Raw genomic sequence first — 21,096 nt, forward strand, 5'->3', positions numbered from 1 at the left:
GATACGTTCTTTTGATCGCCCGTTATTGCATTTTAATGCAATGTCGCGGCGACCAAAAAAACGTAATTCTGGCATTTCAGATTTTTTTCTCGCTACGCCGTTTAGCGATCAGGTTAATGCTTTTCTTTAATTGATAGATTGGGCGATTCTGAACGCGGTGATACCAAATATGTGTATGTTTGATTTTTTTTTAATTGTTTTATTTAGGATGGGGCGAAAGGGGGGGTGATTTAAACTTTTATATTTTTTATATTTTTTTCATATTTTTAAAAACATTTTTTTTTTACTTGTGCCATGCTTCAATAGCCTCCATGGGAGTCTAGAAGCTGGCACCCCTTGATCGGCTCAGCTACATAACAGCGATCATCAGATCGCTGCTATGTAGCTGAAATGCAGGTGTGCTGTGAGCGCCGACCACAGGGGGGCGCTCACAGCAGGCCTGCATCAGTAACCATAGAGGTCTCAAGGACCTCTATGGTTACCTTCCTGATGCATCGCCGACCCCCGATCATGTGACGGGGGTCGGCGATGATGTCATTTCCGGCCGCCCGGCCGGATGCGGTGGTTAAATGCCGCTGTCTGTGTTTCACAGTGGCATTTAACAGGTTAATAGCGGCGGGTGAATAGCGATTTCACCCGCCGCTATTGGGCGCACATGCCAGCTGTACAAAACAGCTGACATGTCGCGACTTTGATGCGGGCTCACCGCCGGAGCCCACATCAAAGGGAGATTCACGGCATGCGCAGTACATGTATGGCGCATGTCGTGAAAGGTGGAATTCCCACCTCCAAGATTCTATCCCAATATGTAGTTGGTGTAATAATAATAATAATAGCAAATACCTACAATTAGAATTAGTATATAGTTCTTCTGATTATCTGTGTTGATTACCCTGTGTGCAGGGCATTGTAGTTGCTTAGATATCCATGGTTGCGGCCACTTACATTGTGACAGATAGTTAGTTGTGAATAGCAGTAACCATTGGTACCTAAGCTACTGCAATGCCCTGCATATACGGTAAGTGACATAGCAAATCAGGAGAACTATGCAACATTTGTAATTGGATGCATTTGCTAATTTTAATATTATTGCATTAACTACATTTTGGGCTAAGATCTTGGAGATGGTAATACCCCTTTAACACCATTACATTATGTAAAATCCTCAGAAACACCAGTCATTTATAACATCTCGTTGGAGGGTGTTCAGCACTTTTGACCACTGCTTATGACTCAGAACAGTTAGCAGTCACTGTATTATATGAGTGGCCATTTATCTAAATGGCTGATATGTATTACTATATTTCAACTGCAGTAGTTATATATACCTGCCCCCTTAAAGGGGTTTCTTGGGCTTATTACGAAAGTCTATGTGATTGGAGACTTGTGAATCCTCACGTCACGCACAGCACTCGATGTAAGAATCCTCCGGTACTGGCTGCAAAACTGAGCGGTCACGAGACCGCAAACATGTAATTTGCATACTCCTGGCCACATTCAGACTTGACACACAAATCACTTGTATTGAGTGAGGCAGCACCCATCTAGTCGGAATATGGCCAGAAGTATACATATTGACTCTACATTAACCAAAAACACTTATACTCACCTGACGTCAAATCCACGGAAGCCAATATCACCTGTAAAAGAATTAATATAATAAACAACCATATTCCTCATCTGTCCGCAGAGAAGATAATAATCCATTTGGCCCATGGCGTGTCTAGCCCTGCTACAACTAGATGGCAGGCTGCATTGTTGCATGATGTAACTATAAAGCCTACCATCCAGCAGAGACACTGAGCTGCACTTGCTTGCTCAGCTCAGTGCCTCGCGGTGATGTGCGAAAGGTGAGCGGAGTTCATATCCCATGAACTTCTTTGACCTCACTGATGTCACCGCGAGCATGAGTTTCTTGCACTGCACCAGTTTTCTGGAATGCACTACCCGGGACAATCTCATTAATATCTAACCTAACTCTCCCCTGTTCCCTCTTTTTAAATTTTACTGAGAACCTTCTCCCTCCAATTCATCTGTGTCCACTTCCTCCTTGCACCCAATAACACTTGCCAACTGCACCTATACAGATACTTATTTAAAATGCCCTATCTATAATATAACGCTGGGAGCGTCACTCTGTCCAAAGCCTTTATAGACTGCACAAGCGCAAGCGCCGGCACAGTCTGGACCCCACAGAGTGACGCTCCCAGGAGATCGCGGTATGCGTAAACACTGAACGCACACCGCGATCTCCAACGGAGAGGCAGGGACCGTGGACGTGCCAGGAGGGTAAGTATATTCACCTGTCCCCCGTTCCAGCGCTGCGTGCTGCTCCATCTTTCGGGTCCTCTGCCTGTGACGTTCACAGTTCAGAGGGCGCGATGACGCGCTTAATGCGTGCCGCCCTCTGACTGAACAGTCACAGCCAGAGGAGCCGGAACACGGAGCAGCGTGCAGCGCTGGATCACGGCCAGGTGAATATAGCAAGTGCTGGGGGGCCTGAGCTAGCGGCAACTCCAGCACCTGACCCTCACAGCGCGATGGTGTCCCTGCCTGCTCAGGCCCCCCAGCACTCGGCGCCCAGCAACGATAGGTGAGTATGGTATTTTTTTTTTATATATCGCAGCAGCATACGGGGCATATACAATGGAGCATCTTATGGGGACCATCAACCATAATGGAGCAGTGTACGGGGGCATATACAATGGAGCATCTTATGGGGGCCATCAACCATAATGGAGCAGTTTACGGGGGCATATACAATGGAGCATCTTATGGGGGCCATAAACCATAATGGAGCAGTGTACGGGGGCATATAATATGGAGCATCTTATGGGGCCATCAACCTTTATGGAGCAGTGTACGGGGCATATACTATGGGGCATCTTATAGGGGCCATAAACCTTTATGCAGCAGTGTACGGGGCATATACTATGGAACATCTTATGGGGCCATAAACCTTTATGGAGCAGTGTACGGGGCATATACTATGGGGCATCTTATGGGGGCCATATACCTTTATGGAGCAGTGTACGGGGCATATACTATGGAGCATCTTATGGGGTCATAAACCTTTATGGAGCAGTGTACGGGGCATATACTATGGGGCATCTTATGGGGGCCATAAACCTTTATGGAGCAGTGTACGGGGCATATACTATGGAGCATCTTATGGGGGCCATAAACCTTTATGGAGCAGCCTATGGGGCATATGGATGGGAGCAGCAAATTACAGAACGGTGGCGCAGGATGGGAGCAGCACATGAAAGAACGGGGCGCAGGATGGGAGCAGCACATGACAGATCGGGGTGCAGGATGGAAGCAGCACATGACAGGATGGGGCGCAGGATGGGAGCAGCACATGACAGAACGGGGGCGCAGGATGGGAGCAGCACATGATAGAATAGGGCAGCACATGACAGAACGGGGGTGCAGGATGGGAGCAGCACATGACAGAACGGGGGTGCAGGATGGAAGCAGCACATGAAAGAACGGGGGCGCAGGATGGGAGCAGCACATGACAGATCGGGGTGCAGGATGGAAGCAGCACATGACAGGATGGGGCGCAGGATGGGAGCAGCAAATGACAGAATGGAGGGGCAGGATGGGTGTAGCACATGTCAGAATGGGGGCGCAGGATGGTAGCAGCACATGACAGGATGGGGGTGCAGGATAGGAGCAGCACATGACAGAATGGGGGCGCAGGATGGGTGCAGCACATGACAGGATGGGGACGCAGGATGGAGCAGCACATGACAGGATGGGGACGCAGGATGGAGCAGCACATGACAGGATGGGGACGCAGGATGGAGCAGCACATACCAGGATGGAGACCATATACCAATATAAATGCTCGCCACCTGGGCGTAGAACGGGTTCAATAGCTAGTTTATTATAATGAAGGCTAGACTATACATGACAAACACTTTCCACCTATTGTGTCTCCCCAATTTCCTTATAGATTGTAATCTTGCCAGCAAGGCTCTCACTCCAGCTGTATCTGTTGAACTGTTACTTTGTGATGTCCTTATTGTCTGTACATGTCCCTGATTAAGTACTGCGGAATTTGTTGGTGCTATAGAAACAAAATGATTATTATTATATTTTGGCGTTGTTCTATGTGGGACAGTTATGTCGTATGGGCTAGATATGATGTTATGTCAGATAAATGTGGGTTCCAACTCCTGCATGCCCAGTTTTCTAGACAGTTCCTAAAGTGGGACCATCATCTACCAAACATTTATGGCATATCTTGCTGACATGTCAAAAATGACCCATGGGGAGCAGGAGAAGTAATTAATAGCAGTAAAGCTTGTCAGATTGGTGACATTGAAGCTTGCATTTCTGGAGGGATAGTATACTATTGTAGACAATATGGTTCTCAACCTCTGGTGTATTTAATAATTTAATTACTTGTAAAAGTTTTTGGTTGGATAATGAATGCATCACATAGTAATGTTTGCTTCCAATTTTCTTTTCTTTAGATTGACAAGGGATGGGTTTTATCAGTTGTTGACAGAAAGCTAAAATACTGTATGAGAGACATGGTGTCAAATGCTCATCAAATGCACCTTCAGCAAGTCACATTTGGGATGGCTGAAGGTCACTTGGCAATCTGCTTAACCACGAACATATTGCAGCTGTTTGAGGCAGACTTACTATTCACCGTTTCATTTTGACACAGGTGAAGTCCTTTAAGCTGACCACTTACGGAAAGACTGGGCCACGATATGACATCCATTCCCATTTTAAACCTCATATGGGGCATGTACATTGGAACAGAGTTTTATTGATTGATAGAAATAAACTCTACTAACTCGCTTCTAATTGTGCAGACTGTGGCCGGGCAACTCCATAGACTGGACTGTGACCTTGGTGGCTCTACTGGACTGTGACCTTGGTGGCTCTAATGGACTGATGATCTACTCTTCATATGTTGGTCACCATACAACCTAGTGCTTAATGTTAGAGAACTGTGCGATGATTACATCTTTGTGGACAAGTGGCTTATACTAGTTAAAGGGAATCTGTCACAACCTGTATGCCCATATTATTAACTCAAAAACCACAAAAGGGTGACAGATTCCCTTGAATAACCATGATACAACTTGCACTTACATTTTTTTTTCACTAGAAAGCTTGCTGGGAAAATGGTAATTAACATGAAATCTCCCTACGGAAAACAGATTTGTTTCTTATGAAATACCATGCATTGGCATTGCCTTACAGGTATTATCATCAGGACTAATTACTTCAACTTACCTCTAACAACAAAGAACATTTCATAAATCATGAACAGTACCAGATTTTCATTAGTTAGTACTAATTAATTTTTGCTATAAACATACTGTAATAGTCTTTGACAGTCATAATGTTAGTGTCACTGTTGATGACATTTTGTCTGTGGTCAGCTGAAATATAGCCTCTGGAAGCTCCCACACTTTAGGCTAGTTTCACACTAGCGTTTTCCTGATCTCCGGAGGGCTGCGGACTTCCTCCATGAAGCCCCGCCCTCGGTAGCACCTCCACCGCTAGCTCCGCCTACTTCTGCATGTGGCCGGCATGCGATCTGCGTACCTATCTTTAACATTAGGTACGCAGGTCGTGCGGCTGTATGCGGATGCTTTCGCATGCGTTGTTTTGACGATGTGGAGAAAAAAAATGCTACAAGCTGCGTCCTACGCTGGTCGCCACATCGTCAAAACGACGCATGCGGAAGCATCCGCATATAGCGGCACGACCTGCGTACCTAATGTTAAAGATAGGTATGCAGGCCGCATGCAGAAGTAGGCAGAGCTAGCGGCAGAGGTGCAGCCGAGGGCGGGGCTTCATGGAGGAAGTCCGCAGCCCTCCGCAGATCAGCAAAACGCGAATGTGAAACCGGCCTAACATTACTTCGGTATAGTTCAGTTTAGTGTTTTGCCTATTGCAGGCCTGTGATGGAGCACGTTCCTCTCTCCTGTGTAGACTGAACTGCTGCCACAAGCTTTGCACTTGACACAACTTTTTACTATTGACTTTAGGCCACGTTCATACAGCACTGTGTACTTACTTTTACCTTTCTACCAAGTTAATTCTTCTCTTTTTTCTGCTTGATGTAAAAACAGGAAGTCTCTTGTCCCTGCGTTTATTATTCCCTTCTTTAACTCCAGACCCAGTTGCTCCACTCCTCACTCCCCGCCATTGACTTATGCAGCGACTCATGACAAATACAGGAAAAAATGACCTCCTGTTTCTACATCGAGCTTAGAAGGATTGAGCTAGTCAGTTTTTAATCACAGGATGTCATAGACCTAATGGAAAAAGAAGAATTAGCTGGGTAGAAAGGGAAAAAGAGCAATTGTAAGTACACAGCTATATGATATGAGGATTGCAATATATTAAGAGGATACAAATTTTGATAGGAAAAGAAGGAGTGCTTGTTTAATTATACTCATTTTGGTGGTCTGCATCACTAGACCAACGTTCTACCTTAAAACGTATGCGGTTGTTGGTGTACAGTCTAGTTATTTACAACAGTGCTAGACAAGTGTGACGGACAGCTGTCTTCTGACAGGTGCACTTTAAAGAGCTGCAGAAGTTACTAATATGTTACAGTGAGATGTGAACATTTCTGCAAAAGTAAATGGAAAAATGCCCCCCTATTTTTTTGTCTTTTAAGTTTTATGAAGAAGCCTATGGAGGAAAAAGCCTGAAAAAATACAATGTGGCATGTTGATACAGTATATGCATGACTGACTGCAAAATCACTAAAATGCTACAATCCACACTGGGAAATTTTTGTGACTCAAAATTGTCAACTGGATACAGTTATTACTGCAGCATAGTATAGTAATGTGGTAAGAAGCTGTATGCAGGGGCATAACTAGAATTTATAGGGTACCATGATATGGACTCCTGACGTGCAGCATAAGTAGCAATAATTACAGGCATGGAATAATAGTGCCCTATATCAGAAAACAAATAAGTTGTTCTAGATAGCAGAAAGCTGCCAACTTCTTATTGCTTACAAAAAGGTACAACGCGTCAACCTCTAAGCCCATAGTAGCTGCTATACCTATAGTTACGCCAATGACTTTGTCTATACACTTACCTATATTTGTAAATGACTGCCATTTTGTTTGTTTTTTAAGTGTGAATTGAGCCTTAGAACTTTTCCCTAGCAAAGAACCCAAGAAACACCATGTAGTCATCACTTGTTTAACTAAAGCAAATAATTACCGTAAGTGTAAAATTAAAGTTAGTAATTCATATGTAAGTAGATTTCTTATAGGTGTCAGTATTATGCCTCCTCTTGGCAGTCTTGATATGCTAAAAAGGGCCCATCACTAAGCAAAATCTGCATCTATACAAGCAGTAAGTCCAGATACCGGAGCTGCAGTGCTATTGTAAAGAATGGTAATGATATGCAATAGTCTCTATCCTATTTTATATGAATGGTACATGCATGCTCTGCAGAATAGTGCAAGATAGCAGAATATTTCCCAGCTAATCTCAATAACATGAATAATTATTAGTATGATGTAAATCATTGTAAAGCATATTTTTAGATATGGTGGTAACTTAATGAGGTTTTGCATGCTACCGCTTGGCCTTGTGGTGTTAGGCCTCAAAACGAGCGCATACCTTTGACACAAGGAGAGGTAAGCTCTTCTCAGCTCCCCCTTGCAGTCTAAAGCCCCAAGGGCCCTCTCCGGATAGGGTGATGATGATATGGTCGTCACTCCCCATACTTCTTTGTCCTATTCTGCACGTTTGATCTCCATCACAACTTCTTGCCCTTGTATCAAAAGTAGGAAAGCAAGCAGCAGGAGTGGAGATCCTTGCTGCTCTCAACTCTTCTGGGACCTTCACCACTTGTTAACATGAGTCAGTGATATTTTTGGGATGAAGCCAGTGGTTTCCCCAGCACATGTCGTGTCAATCTTCCAGCCCTCTCCTTCTTTCTCTCCCTTTTTTTTTAACCCCTTCTCTGAAAGCAGATCCCTCCTACCAATCCACGGAGAGTTGTCACACAAACCGTGATACGGTCTAATTATAGATGCTTCTTTCTGAACTGCCTTTCAGTAATAATGCATTCTGACCCCTTCTGCATCCACCTGTTCGAATCGCTGAAATAGTCCTGCTGGGAGTATGGGTATTTGTAGGAAAAAAAGGAAGACTTAATTTAGACTCTAAGAATAATCCAAATCTCATCATCTATGTACAAGCAAAAAGGAAATTATACTGTGATTCAAACGCATATGAGGCATTGTGTAAGAAGGTGGACATGCTGCCTATGTTCCCCCTTGAAGACACATGGCTTGTTGCAATGCGTAATGTGTATTGAGACATGTTATTAATGACGGTGTTATAGTTTGCCCAACAGTAGGTAGAGCTAGTGTTAATAATTGGGACAGTTTCCTATAAGGAAGTTAGATAGGGCCCAGCCTGCAGCAGAGGCAGACTGATATGGTCTGATAGGTAAGCAGAGTCGCATGACATGGGTGTCCCTGGAGGGAATGTAGACCGAGGGAGCAGATAGCAAGATCCAGGAAAGAGGCAAGAGGAAGTGACAGAAGGTGTGAGTGGTTTTCCAAAGACAGGATCTGGGGCAGGAAATATAATGCAATACCGAGCTTGCAAGTCCAGGAGGTAATTGGACAGATCAGAGCAGAGAACATGAGGTGAAGAGAGCACCCTAGGTGGTAGTTCCAACGTATCGGTCAGCAGAGAAGCTGAGTAACTGCTATAGCAGACAAGTAGCTTCCCTAAGGGGAAAAGGACACAGGATGAAATACAGGACTCTCACTGACTGTGGTATCGTTGTTAGGGACGGCAGAAGTTTCTGAAGTGCCTTGTTGGGTGGTGGTGTAGACAGGTCTAAGTAAGGAAGAATAGAGAAAATGTGTATGAAGGTGACCCTGGAACCAATGATCAGACTGAGATGATAAATGAACCTTTAGAACAAGTTTTAAGGTGCTTTGTGGCAGCTCAGCAATAGGACTGATCTTTATTTTTACTTCTTGCTGAATTCGCCTTTAACAGTCAGGCAAATCAGTCTACTGGAACTACACCATTATTCTGAAATCATGGTTTTCATCCCCATTTTGGTGAGTTTGCTAGGATTAGTTTTCAATGTCCTAGGGTGGACGTCGATGTGAAGAGACTTAGGGATGTACAAAAGAATATTGGAACCACTCAGATTCATTACAAATTGAAGGCCGATAGAAAACGTTAAGTGGGTCCTGTATTTAAAGTTGGGATAAAGTGTGGTCATCATCTAGAAATAACAGACTTAAACTGCCATCAGTTAAGTTGGGTCCAAAGTTTATTGGACAAGATGAGATCCTGGAGGTGGTCAATCCGGTGGCGTATCTATTAAAGCTCCCTCTATTCCTTTGTATCTCACATGTTTTCCATAAGTACCTATTAAAGGAGTTTGTCCCTTCGGCAGTGTTCACATTACACATATGTATACGGCGGTTGTCTTCAGGGTGGGACGGGGTAAGACAGTCCACATCCTCACAGCTGCACAGGTTGCACCAATGATATGTCTGCCGTTAATATGGCTGTATAACTGCAGATCGATCAGATTACTTATGCTGACTCCTGTCCAGTGCTGAATATGCCTACAAGGGACACATGAAAATCACAACTGGATCATGTAACAATGAAAGGATGTGTATGGTTGATGAATACCTTTTTTCACATTTTATGAATAACTGGGTGCATGATTGTTGCTTATCTGAGCAAAAATAACACCAGGATGCACTATGGGAAGACGGCATACTTGTAGAGGCAGTATGATGAGCTGATTAATAGATTGCTGGTAAACTTTGAGCCCTGACAATTTTGTGGATGTTTAGTTGACATGTACCAACTAATAAAACATTGTTGCAAAACAAGTCCACACATGCATAGCAATGGCATTATCTGATGGCAAAGGCCTTATTTTGGCAATGGTTTAAGGAACATGACAAAGAGTTTAAAATGTTGACTTAGCCTCAATTTCCTCAGATCGTAAAACAATCGGAGAGTTTTTGAGATGTGTTCAAAATGCAAGTCTGATCCATAAAGTCCCAACCTCACAATATAGAGAACCTAAAGGATCTACTGGTAATGTCTTGGTGCCTTCAAGGGTTTTGTGGAGTCTATGCCATGATGGATCAGGGTTGTTTTAGCACCACAAGGGGTCTTACACAATATTAAACACGTAGTTTTACTGTTATGGCTGATCGGTGTAAGTTCTTCCTATAATTTTTCTCTTCTGTTTGGAACCATTGCCGTTTTTGTTTAATATCAGTCCATTAAAAAGTTCATGTGTAAATCCAGTATTATAGTAGAGGACAAGTCAAATAAGCTAAGAGTGGAAAGTGTACATCATCTAACTAATGAGAGCCAGGAGTAACAATGTGAAGAATGCGTAAGTGTGGTGCCATGGATTAGAACTATTTCAGGACCCATATCTTCTAAAACACACATTGGCAGTACTTCCTAGTCAAGTGATAGATAGAAGCACAAATGGTCTAAGAGATCTTCTACATGGAATATAGTAGTGAATTTCTACCCTGTTTAGTGCAGTCGAGGTAGGTCTTTATTATTTTATTTATTATGCTTGCTTATAAAACGCCATCACATTCCACAGCGCTTTACATACATCATCATCACTGTCCCCACTGGGGCTCACAGTCAAAATTCCCTATCTGTAGGTCTTTGGTGTGTGGGAAGAAATTGGAGGAAAGCCACACAAACACTGGAGAACACACAGACTCATTGGAGATGATGTCTTTCAATTTGCAGACATTTTTATCAGTATCATATATAATGATTCTTGAAAACTCTTTACAATTGACAAATGCTTGTTGATTTTTTAAAACATACTGCTGTAAAGAAGTGCATTTAATTATATTTGCAGCAGCGCTCAAGACTTGTAGCTCCGAACATTGTGCAGCACATGGTACATACTGCCCAGACTCATGTAGAAAGCCTGGATGAAAAAAATAAGAAAAAAATGACAAACTGATATTTCTGATTATCTTTTAAAGGGGTTGTCTTCATTGTCAAATGATTTATAGGGCCAGTGCACCCTTTTTCTGTAATTACTGCTCAGCAAATCGCTATGAGGCTTGTGTATACTTAAGGTCTTCACTTCATTTGGGAGGGGTCTGAGCAAGTGCTGTCATGCCATGGCAGGCGTAGCGAGGTTAGCGAATCCACTAGACCACACAGGACACTGTGGAAGCTGAACCCTAGAAACCAGCCGGACAAGGAAGTCAGATGAATTGCAAGGCTTTATTTAGGCTTTTAAACAGGAGAACCCTCAAGGGAGAACCCCCCTGGACTGAAACACTGAATCCCCCCGAGGGAGCTCTAGTGAGCGAACCCCTTAACATGGATTAACCCAGAACAACCAAGAGGTTCAAGTGCTACAGCTCCAAGACCAGAGGGTCAGACCCGAGAGGAACAGTGGAACTGAAAGGAGGACGAGAGATCCAGGGAACCAGATAAGGTGAAATGAAAGGTCCAGAGGGTACCATCAGAGTCCGTAGGTAGATGGTAGGTAGACAGGACACCAGAACTAGAGGAAAAACACTGGGTATTAGTACAAGGCAAGACTAGGCTGAGCAAGCAAGAGCTGGAATGAGACCTGAGAACGGCAACTAGAGCAATGCACAAAGTTGCACAGGCACCTCCCTAAGCAAGTGAAGACCTTAAGTGTACACAAAACTCACAGCGCTTGGCTGAATGGTGATTACAGAAAAAGGGTGCACTGGCCCTTTAAATCATTCGACAACGGCACATGCGCGCGCCCTTTGCTCGCTCCACTGCAACCCGGAAGTGAGGAGGCAGAGGAGACATATTGGGAAGACGCCGCAGCCCGAGGGAACATCGCGGGAGCACGGACAGGGTAAGTAAGGCTGCAGGGAACAGGGGAATGCTTGCAGCCAGATGGAACCCGATCTCGCAGTATTCTGGAGACGGGTCCCGCTAACCAGATCGTTACATATATTCAGTTAGGTCCAGCATTATTTGGACAGTGACAAAAGTCTTGACACTTTAGCTGTTTGCAAAACATATTCAATATAAAGTTACAGTCATGGCCAAAACTATTGACACCCCTGCAATTCTGTCAGATAATACTCAGTTTCTTCCTGAAAATGATTGCAATCACAAATTCTTTGGTATTATTATCTTCATTTAAGTTGTCTTAAATGAAAAAACACAAAAGAGAATGAAGCAAAAAGCAAAACTTTGATCTTTTCACACAAAACTCCAAAAATGGGCCAGACAAATGTATTGGCACCCTCAGCCTAATACTTGGTTGCACAACCTTTAGCCAAAATAACTGCGACCAACCACTTCCGGTAACCATCAATGAGTTTCTTACAATGCTCTGCTGGAATTTTAGACCATTCTTCTTTGGCAAACTGCTCCAGGTCCCTGGTATTTGAAGGGTGCCTTCTCCAAACTGCCATTTTTAGATCTCTCCACAGGTGTTCTATGGGATTCAGGTCTGAACTCAATTGCTGGCCACCTTAGAAGTCTCCAGTGCTTTCTCTCAAAACATTTTCTAGTGCTTTTTGAAGTGTGTTTTGGGTCATTGTCCTGCTGGAAGGCCCATGACCTCTGAGGGAGACCCAGCTTTCTCACACTGGGCCCTACATTATGCTGCAAAATTTGTTGGTAGTCTTCAGACTTCATAATGCCATGCACACGGTCAAGCAGTCCAGTGCCAGAGGCAGCAAAGCAACATCAAAACATCAGGGAACCTCCGCCATGTTTGACTGTAGGGACCATGTTCTTTTCTTTGAATGCCTCTTTTTTTCTCCTGTAAACTCTATGTTGATGCCTTTGCCCAAAAAGCTCTACTTTTGTCTCATCTGACCAGAGAATATTCTTCCAAAACGTTTTAGGCTTTTTCAGGTAAGTTTTGGCAAACTTTTTTATGTCTCGGGGTAAGAAGAGGGATCTTCCTGGGTCTCCTACCATACAGTCCCTTTTCATTCAGACGCCGACGGATAGTACGGGTTGACACTGCTGTACCCTCGGACTGCAGGGCAGCTTGAACTTGTTTGGATGTTAGTCGAGGTTCTTTATCCAACATCAGCACAATCTTGCGTTAAAATATCTTGTCAATTTTTCTTTTCCGTCCACATCTAGGGAGTTTAGCCACAGTGCCATGGGCTTTACACTTCTTGATGACACTGCGCATGGTAGACACAGGAACATTCAGGTCTTTGGAGATGGACTTGTAGCCTTGAGATTGCTCATGCTTCCTCACAATTTGGTTTCTCAAGTCCTCAGACAGTTCTTTGGTCTTCTTTCTTTTTTCCATGCTCAATGTGGTACACACAAGGACACAGGACAGAGGTTGAGTCAACTTTAATCCATGTCAACTGGCTGCAAGTGTGATTTAGTTATTGCCAACACCTGTTAGGTGCCACAGGTAAGCTACAGGTGCTGTTAATTACACAAATTAGGGAAGCATCACATGATTTTTCAAACAGTGTGAATACTTTTGTCCACCCCCTTTTTTATGTTTGGTGTGGAATTATATCCAATTTGGCTTTAGGACAATTCTTTTTGTGTTCTTTTCATTTAAGACAAATTAAATGAAGATAATAATACCAAAGAATTTGTGATTGCAATCATTTTCAGGAAGAAAATGAGTATTATCTGACAGAATTGCAGGGGTGTCAATACTTTTGGCCATGACTGTATATATTTAATTTGCTCAATTTGGGCTTAAAGTTTAGACTCTAAACTTTAATTTGAAGGTATTCACACTATAATTGGAGTAGGAGTTTACGAATTGCAGCTCTTTAATAAGTAGCTGTCTCTTTTTGATGCTGGCTGCATCATTCACCACATATGATGGCTGATTTACCCAGCCAGCATGTGCCTCTACTCCTCTGCTGCTACTGACCTGTTAAATGCTGATAACAGTCTCTGAGGCACTCTACCTACAGTTCCAGGGTACAGCCATGGGGGCGGCCTTTGCACTGTCCTATGCATGTCTGTTCCTGGGGCTGTGGGAGAGAAGGATTTTTATCTAAGATGCTACCCCCTTGGCTTCAAATTTATTAATGTGGACACGTTATATAGACGATGTTTTTGCAATCTGGCAGGGTACTGAGAGCGACCTTCTGAAATTTATAGAACAACTTAACATCAATGAACTCAATATAAAACTTACCTGTCATTACAGCCGGAGTAGTGTGGATTTCCTTGATGTACGGATCCAGAGGGGTGTAAACGGTTTCCTGCAGAGTTACCTATATAGGAAAGAAATATCAGTTAACAGTTTACTTCATGCATCCTCTGCCCATCCAAGACACCTTAAGAACAACATTCCGTACGGTCAGTTTCTTAGGGTAAAACCTTTCTGCTCTGAAGAAATTTCTTATCAGAGACAAGCAAATGAAATTTTCAATAGTTTCAAGGACCGTGGATATTCTGAAAGGACAGTTAGGAAATGTATGAAGAAATCCTCTTTTGTTGAAAGATCTTCTGCAGACCAAGAAAAAACCAACAAATACCCACCAGGTGAGACTCATTTCTACCTTCTCGAGCAATTCCACAGCCTTCAGAGAGGCATTGAATAAGTATTGACCACTTATTAAACAGGATGCGGTCTTGGGTAAATGCATTACCCCAACACCTTCCATCACTTATAGAAGAAGCAAAAATCTGTGAGAGTTAACATACTCATAGTTATTACAAGGGTCAAGAATAAAAATATTCCTTTGGATCCAAGGGCCCGAGATGGGGCTTTTTCCCTTGCAGAAGTTGTGCTGCCTGTGCCAATTTGGAACGGTGCTTCAATTTTTTATCCAGTGACGGCACAAAAGAATTCTGTATTACGCAACATAATACATGCTCCACAGAGGGGGTAATATACTATGGCACTTGCCCCTATGGCTTGATTTATGTCGGCCTGACCTCACGACAACTCCGTGTGAGAGTCAGAGAACACGGTCGCGACATTAAAGGAGCTCTGGATTTATCGGCTGATGAATTTTTGAAGCCTATTCCTAGGCACTGTAAGGAAGCACATGGGTGTAACAGTAAGTTATTACGAGTACGTGGAATTGACCGAGTCCTGATGGATAAACACGGTGGTGACATCAAAGAGACTTGCCCAACTAGAGGCTCAATGGATAATCCGTATTGATTGCATTCGTCCTAAGGGCCTCAATGAAGTCCTTAGTTTTGTTCCATTTTTGTGACTTTATATTCAGTGTCTTGTCTGTAGTTTTATTAATTGATGTTTTTTTGTCTCTTTATTAATTTTTTTAATCTTTTTTCCTGTGCAGGTTTTTACCTATTTTTTCTTGTTGAGCTTTCAGGGTGTGTGGATGGATTTTCTATATATGAAGATCATTGGAGCCGGATATTGTCCCTTGTCGTTGTTTTTGATACATATTTTTATTTGCAATTCTTTTATATATATTTTTCAGGCCAAATTTTTAACATATGTAATATTTACTCTATAAATGTATATGTTGTTTTCACATGTTATTTTCACACTTAATAGTTATGTCCATATATACTGTATTCTAATTTTTATGGGGCATCGCTTTCTGCTATATTCACATAATTGTACACCTTTAAATGGAGTTGTCTGATCATCATTCCTAACTTCACTCCAACTACTGTACGTCTACAGTATTTGCCTTTTAAACAAGTCACTTATTAGTCCACAGTGTCTCACTCTATATTTCTATTTTTCTTTGTTTCAGGTATCTATACCCAATTCTCACTCACTGTTTTTCTTTCACTCACTTTTCAAGGTATGTGCACTGGTCTTTATTATTTACTATTTATTCTTCTGCATCACATTTCCTATTTTTTCATCATCTTTCATTATTATTTTTTAGTTTTTCATCAGCCTTCATTATTTTTTTATTTTTTACTTTCCATATGTCTCCATCTAACAAGGCAGCTCTGAGTCCCATTCCTCTTAAACATATGGCCCATCCTCCTCAACAAGTCCGCTCTCCTTCTCTAGCACCAGCTACTTACCTTGCGGTGTGTGCTCCATCTGACCGACATGGCTCCATTGCCGTGGATACGCGTCCTTCCCACGTCACACTTCGGGCACTCCTCACTGACGTGTGAGTGGGGGGCGTGAACTTGTGACGTTGGAAGCTGATTCCCCGGCTTCCAGTCCCCACCGTGTCACTGGAAGCTCCTTATTGGCCGCTTAGCCACATGCAGTTCCCCAGTCCCTTACATCACGTCCCCCGAAGAAGCAGTGTGCGAAACGCGCGTTGGGGTCCTCCTCTTCCCACGTCCATCACGGGTTGGCCTATCATGCTTAAATAACATTATGCATACTAACTTCACATCACCCTATGTAGGGTTTCTGTAAGGTCATATGACTTCCCCTGAATATTTGCCACCTTTATTCTTATGTGCATTAGTTTCATGTTTTCACATCAAGGGTTATTGCATTAGCATCAGCCAACTGTGGCTATATCATGTTCTATTATAGATTGCCCTTTGTTACATCTATCTTACCTTATTCTAATGTGATTTGAATGATATATACTTTGTTTAGTCTCAGCCCTACTTGTGCATATATGTCTATTTCAATTAATGCAAAAGTGGTTGTATGCACTTAACTTTATCATTGGACTATTATATGTATTAATTAATTAGTGCATATAACCCACACTACAAGGTCAATTTCTTGTATACGCTTAATCAGATTGTCTGTATTGTCTTTTGCTTCATATACCACTATTGTTAGACTGGCTGTTTGGCTCAATTTTATTGTTGCTATACCGCCTGCGTGTATGTGGCACTTGTGTATCGTCTCTCATTTTATTGTTTGTGTCATTATTACCAAATATCCTCTTATATATTTTTTAACATTTTTCAATAATAAAAATTTAGATTGTTTTTATCTTGCTCTTGTGTCCACTCTCTTTTGGTTTCTCACTAACAGTCTCTGACAACGGCATTTAAAACGCGCCAGTAGAGGTGTATCTAGGTTTTCTGGCATTCGGGGAAATAATTCAGTTTGGCACCTCCCCATCCATAAGCCCATATGCGATTTGTACACTTAGTGTCACAAGGTTACCACAACAGAGAGGAGCCAGAAGACCGCAGCATCTGATTGCTCCTACTCCTACGCTGAAAAGAAGCACTTTACTGTACCTTCTTTTTAAATGGTGTTAATTTCTTTTGGCAGAACAGGGGCTAATTGGCCATGATAGGAGCTCTGGGAGTCCGTGCTCTCAGCTGAGCTCGATTAGCCACTCCCATCCCCTTTTTAATCTGGGACCTGACTCAAACCCATGTCAGAGCTAGTTTATGCTGAATGGCTTGGAGGAGAGGTGTTTACATGAGGAGTTTGGAGGAGTTATCTGTGACAGTTCGGTGGGTTTTTAAGTGTGATAATTCCCTTCCCTTCTCTTATTTTGGTTTATCCCCATCCACCACTCCCCGATGCATATTTGTATGCCTGCTATTTTTAGTTACTGTTGTTTGTGCTGCCGTGTTTGTTGGGTTGGTGTACTGCGGTGCATGGCAGCGCACCTCTTCCCTGGGTGGGGGAAGAGAACAGCCGGAGGGCTGATTCAGGAGATAAGGCAAGGGTGGCGGCCCCGGCATTTTCACCTTCGGAAGTATCCCAGTGAATAGGGCAAGCTACGGCGCCCCCTAGTGTTAGGGACAAGGAAGAAGCCCCTGGTCCCGGGTCACCCAACAGCTGAGTCGTGACACTTAGGCTGGAGTGACACCAGCATATGGCATCGGATGTGATATGCTAATGACCCTCGGCTCCTGTTCTGCTGCGAGCAGGAGCTGAGTGTCACTGTGCGCCGAGTGCTATGCAATGCTTTATGTGTGACTCTGGCCTTAATCATGTGCTGACAAGCTGTTTTCCTTAATTCTCTCACTGTTCAGTTAAAAACTGAGAGAAGCAGGAAGAAAGGTACGTTGTCACGTGACCATCAGTACGAAAATTGCATATGAGTGAAACAGCCATGTGATGACTGCTGGAGCAAGGAAGCAGAGCTGAATCCTGACACTGAGTATATTACACACTGTTAGGATTGCCTGTAGGGCTTCATTTCATAATTAAAGGGTTGTCCAGGTTTGAGATGAAAGTCTGCAGTCACTCTATGTGACTGTAGGCTTCTGAATTCTCACAGCACATGCACTGTACACATTTAGGAATCTCCACAAGTATGTGATTTGTATGCTTCTGGCCACATTCCAACTAGATGTGTCCAACCTCGCTCAATTAATTTTCATTAGGTGAGGCCACACATGTCTAGTCAGCATGTGACTCCATGTATGTAAATCGAAGTCACGAGAGAATCCTGACACCGTCCAGTGCGCACTTTGAGAATTCAGAAGTCTGTAGTCGCATAGAATGCAGACTCATCACATACTAGGACAAGCCCCTTATCTTCTCTACAGCAAACGCTGCTGCAGGGAAGATATGAATCGCGGCTTCAGCACCAGTGGGGGGACAGCGCTGTCTCCTGCACGGCACACGGACCCATTGACTTTAGCCCCTTCATGACCAGGGGATTTTTCGTTTTTCCGTGTTCGTTTTTCGCTCCCCTCCTTCCCAGAGCCATAACTTTTTTATTTTTCCGTCAATTTGGCCATGTGAGGGCTTATTTTTTGCGGGACGAGTTGTACTTTTGAACGACATCATTGGTTTTAGCATGTCCTGTACTAGAAAACGGGAAAAAAATTCCAAGTGCGGTGAAATTGCAAAAAAAGTGCAATCCCACATTGGTTTTTTGTTTGGCTTTTTTGCTAGGTTCACTAAATGCTAAAAATGACCTGCCATTATGATTCTCCTGTCAGTACGAGTTCATAGACACCTAACATGACTAGGTTATTTTTTATCTAAGTGGTGAAAAAAAATTCCAAACTTTGCTAAAAAAAAATAAAAAATAAATTGCGCCATTTTCCGATACTCGTAGCGTCTCCATTTTTCATGATCTGGGGTCGGTTGAGGGCTTATTTTTTGCGTGCCGAGATGACGTTTTTAATGATAGCATTTCGGTGCAGATACGTTCTTTTGATCGCCCGTTATTGCATTTTAATGCAATGTCGCGGCGACCAAAAAAACGTAATTCTGGCGTTTCGAATTTTTTTCCCGCTACGCTGTTTAGCGATCAGGTTAATACTTTTTTTTAATTGATAGATCGGGCGATTCTGAGCGCGGCGATACCAAATATGCGTAGATTTGATTTTTTTTTTATTGATTTATTTTGATTGGGGCGAAAGGGGGGTGATTTAAACTTTTATGTTTTTTTTATTTTTTTCACATTTTTTTAAACTTTTTTTTTTAACTTTTGCCATGCTTCAATAGCCTCCATGGGAGGCTAGAAGCAGGCACAACGCGATCGGCTCTGCTACATAGCAGCGATCTGCTGATCGCTGCTATGTAGCAGAAATGGAGGTGTGCTGTGAGCGCCGACCACAGGGTGGCGCTCACAGCCACCGGTCATCAGTAACCATAGAGGTCTCAAGGACCTCTATGGTTACAATATACAAGCATCGCCGACCCCCGATCATGTGACGGGGGTCGGCGATGACGTCATTTCCGGCCGCCCGGCCGGAAGCGGTAGTTAAATGCCGCTGTCTGCGTTTGACAGCGGCATTTAACTAGTTAATAGGTGCGGGCAGATCGCGATTCTGCCCGCGCCTATTACGGGCACATGTCAGCTGTTCAAAACAGCTGACATGTCCCGGCTTTGATGCGGGCTCACCGCGGAGCCCTGCATCAAAGCAGGGGAGCCGGCATCGGACGGTATAGTACGTCCGATGCCGGTAAGGGGTTAATGGGTCCGTGTAATCCGTGCGCTCCCACGAACACTGACATGGCACACGGAGACACGGTCCGCAAACAATCAATGACATCTGCACAGATGCATTGATTTTAATGTGTCTACATGTGTCAGTGGCTCCAGTATGTGAGGAAACTGTCACCTCACGTACCGGAGCCACTGACGTGTGAAACCGGCCTAACATAAATAAAAGCATGAGCATTAGTCAGTATCACAAAAAAAATTACATCCAGGCAGGGTTGGACTGGTTCACAGGAGAACAGGGGAATCCTCCGGTGGGCCCCTGTGTAAGAGTAGACCATCAAAATACGTTATATGCAGTACTTACTTCTCATATACACCATGCCTGTTGCAGGTGAAAAAGAGGCATAGGCAAATAAAAACGTAATAAAAACATCAGTTTATTTAACATAAATATAAAATAAAACAAGACAAGGACATTTCATAAAACTGCTGAGGGTAAACCAGTCAAAAATGGAAGAGCTAAGGGGATACCAAATCTTCAACTAAAACGCTGCAATATATGCAATATGGCTCATTAGATAATATTTAATCAAAGTGCATAGTGCTAAATAGTTTATCCTAAGAGCAAAATAATATTGTTTTTTTGCAGCAAGTTATTAGACAAAGTGTCTATTGCAGACAAAATGCTTCAATATGCATTATCCCCCATAGCCCATGTATTCTCTTACTCACGTAAGTATTAGTCCTGTCCTGGATACCCGTCATAGATCCCAACAGCGCCGTTTCACCATATTGGCTTCCTCAGATAGGGGCAGTAAATGGAGTAACGAGGAAAAAAATCAAAACGCCAGAACTACAGTTTTTTGGCCACCTCAACATTGCAACAAAATGCAACAAAAGGTGATCAAAACATCATATCAACCCCAAAATAGTACTAATAAAAATGTCAACTCAGGGCGCGAAAAAATAAGCTACAACACAGCACTATACCCCGAAATCTGAAAGCTTTACGGGTCTCCGAAAATAGTAACACAACCAAAGGTTTTTTTTTTTTTTTATAAAATTCCAGAATTTTTTTTAACAATTATCAAACAAGTATAGTTTGTTTGTTTTTTTTATCTGCAAAATCACATTAACCTGGAGAATCATATTGTCAGGTCACTTTTACCATATAGTGAACATGGAAAACAACACCATCACCCCCCATATAAAAAAAATATATGAAATAGAACGTTTTGCAATTTCAACACACTTGGATTTTTTTTTTCCACCCAAATGAAGAACACTCTCTTGGAAGGAACACTCACCAGTGTTTCAGTATCCAAGT

General features: G+C 43.0%; 1 protein-coding gene across 1 annotated transcript in view; it reads right to left on the minus strand.

Moving 5' to 3' along the window:
• SYNPO2L (synaptopodin 2 like) overlaps positions 1–7,836 on the minus strand; it is a 193,113-nt gene extending 185,277 nt beyond the window's left edge. The window contains exon 1 of the mRNA XM_069753242.1: positions 7,627–7,836. Coding sequence (XP_069609343.1) covers positions 7,627–7,731 — 105 coding nt within the window. The 5' untranslated portion in view covers positions 7,732–7,836. The remainder of the gene's footprint in view (positions 1–7,626) is intronic.
• Between the last annotated feature and the right edge of the window lie 13,260 nt (positions 7,837–21,096).

This window comes from Ranitomeya imitator, chromosome 2 (assembly GCF_032444005.1).
Source record: "Ranitomeya imitator isolate aRanImi1 chromosome 2, aRanImi1.pri, whole genome shotgun sequence".
NCBI classification, from domain to species: Eukaryota; Metazoa; Chordata; class Amphibia; order Anura; family Dendrobatidae; genus Ranitomeya; species Ranitomeya imitator.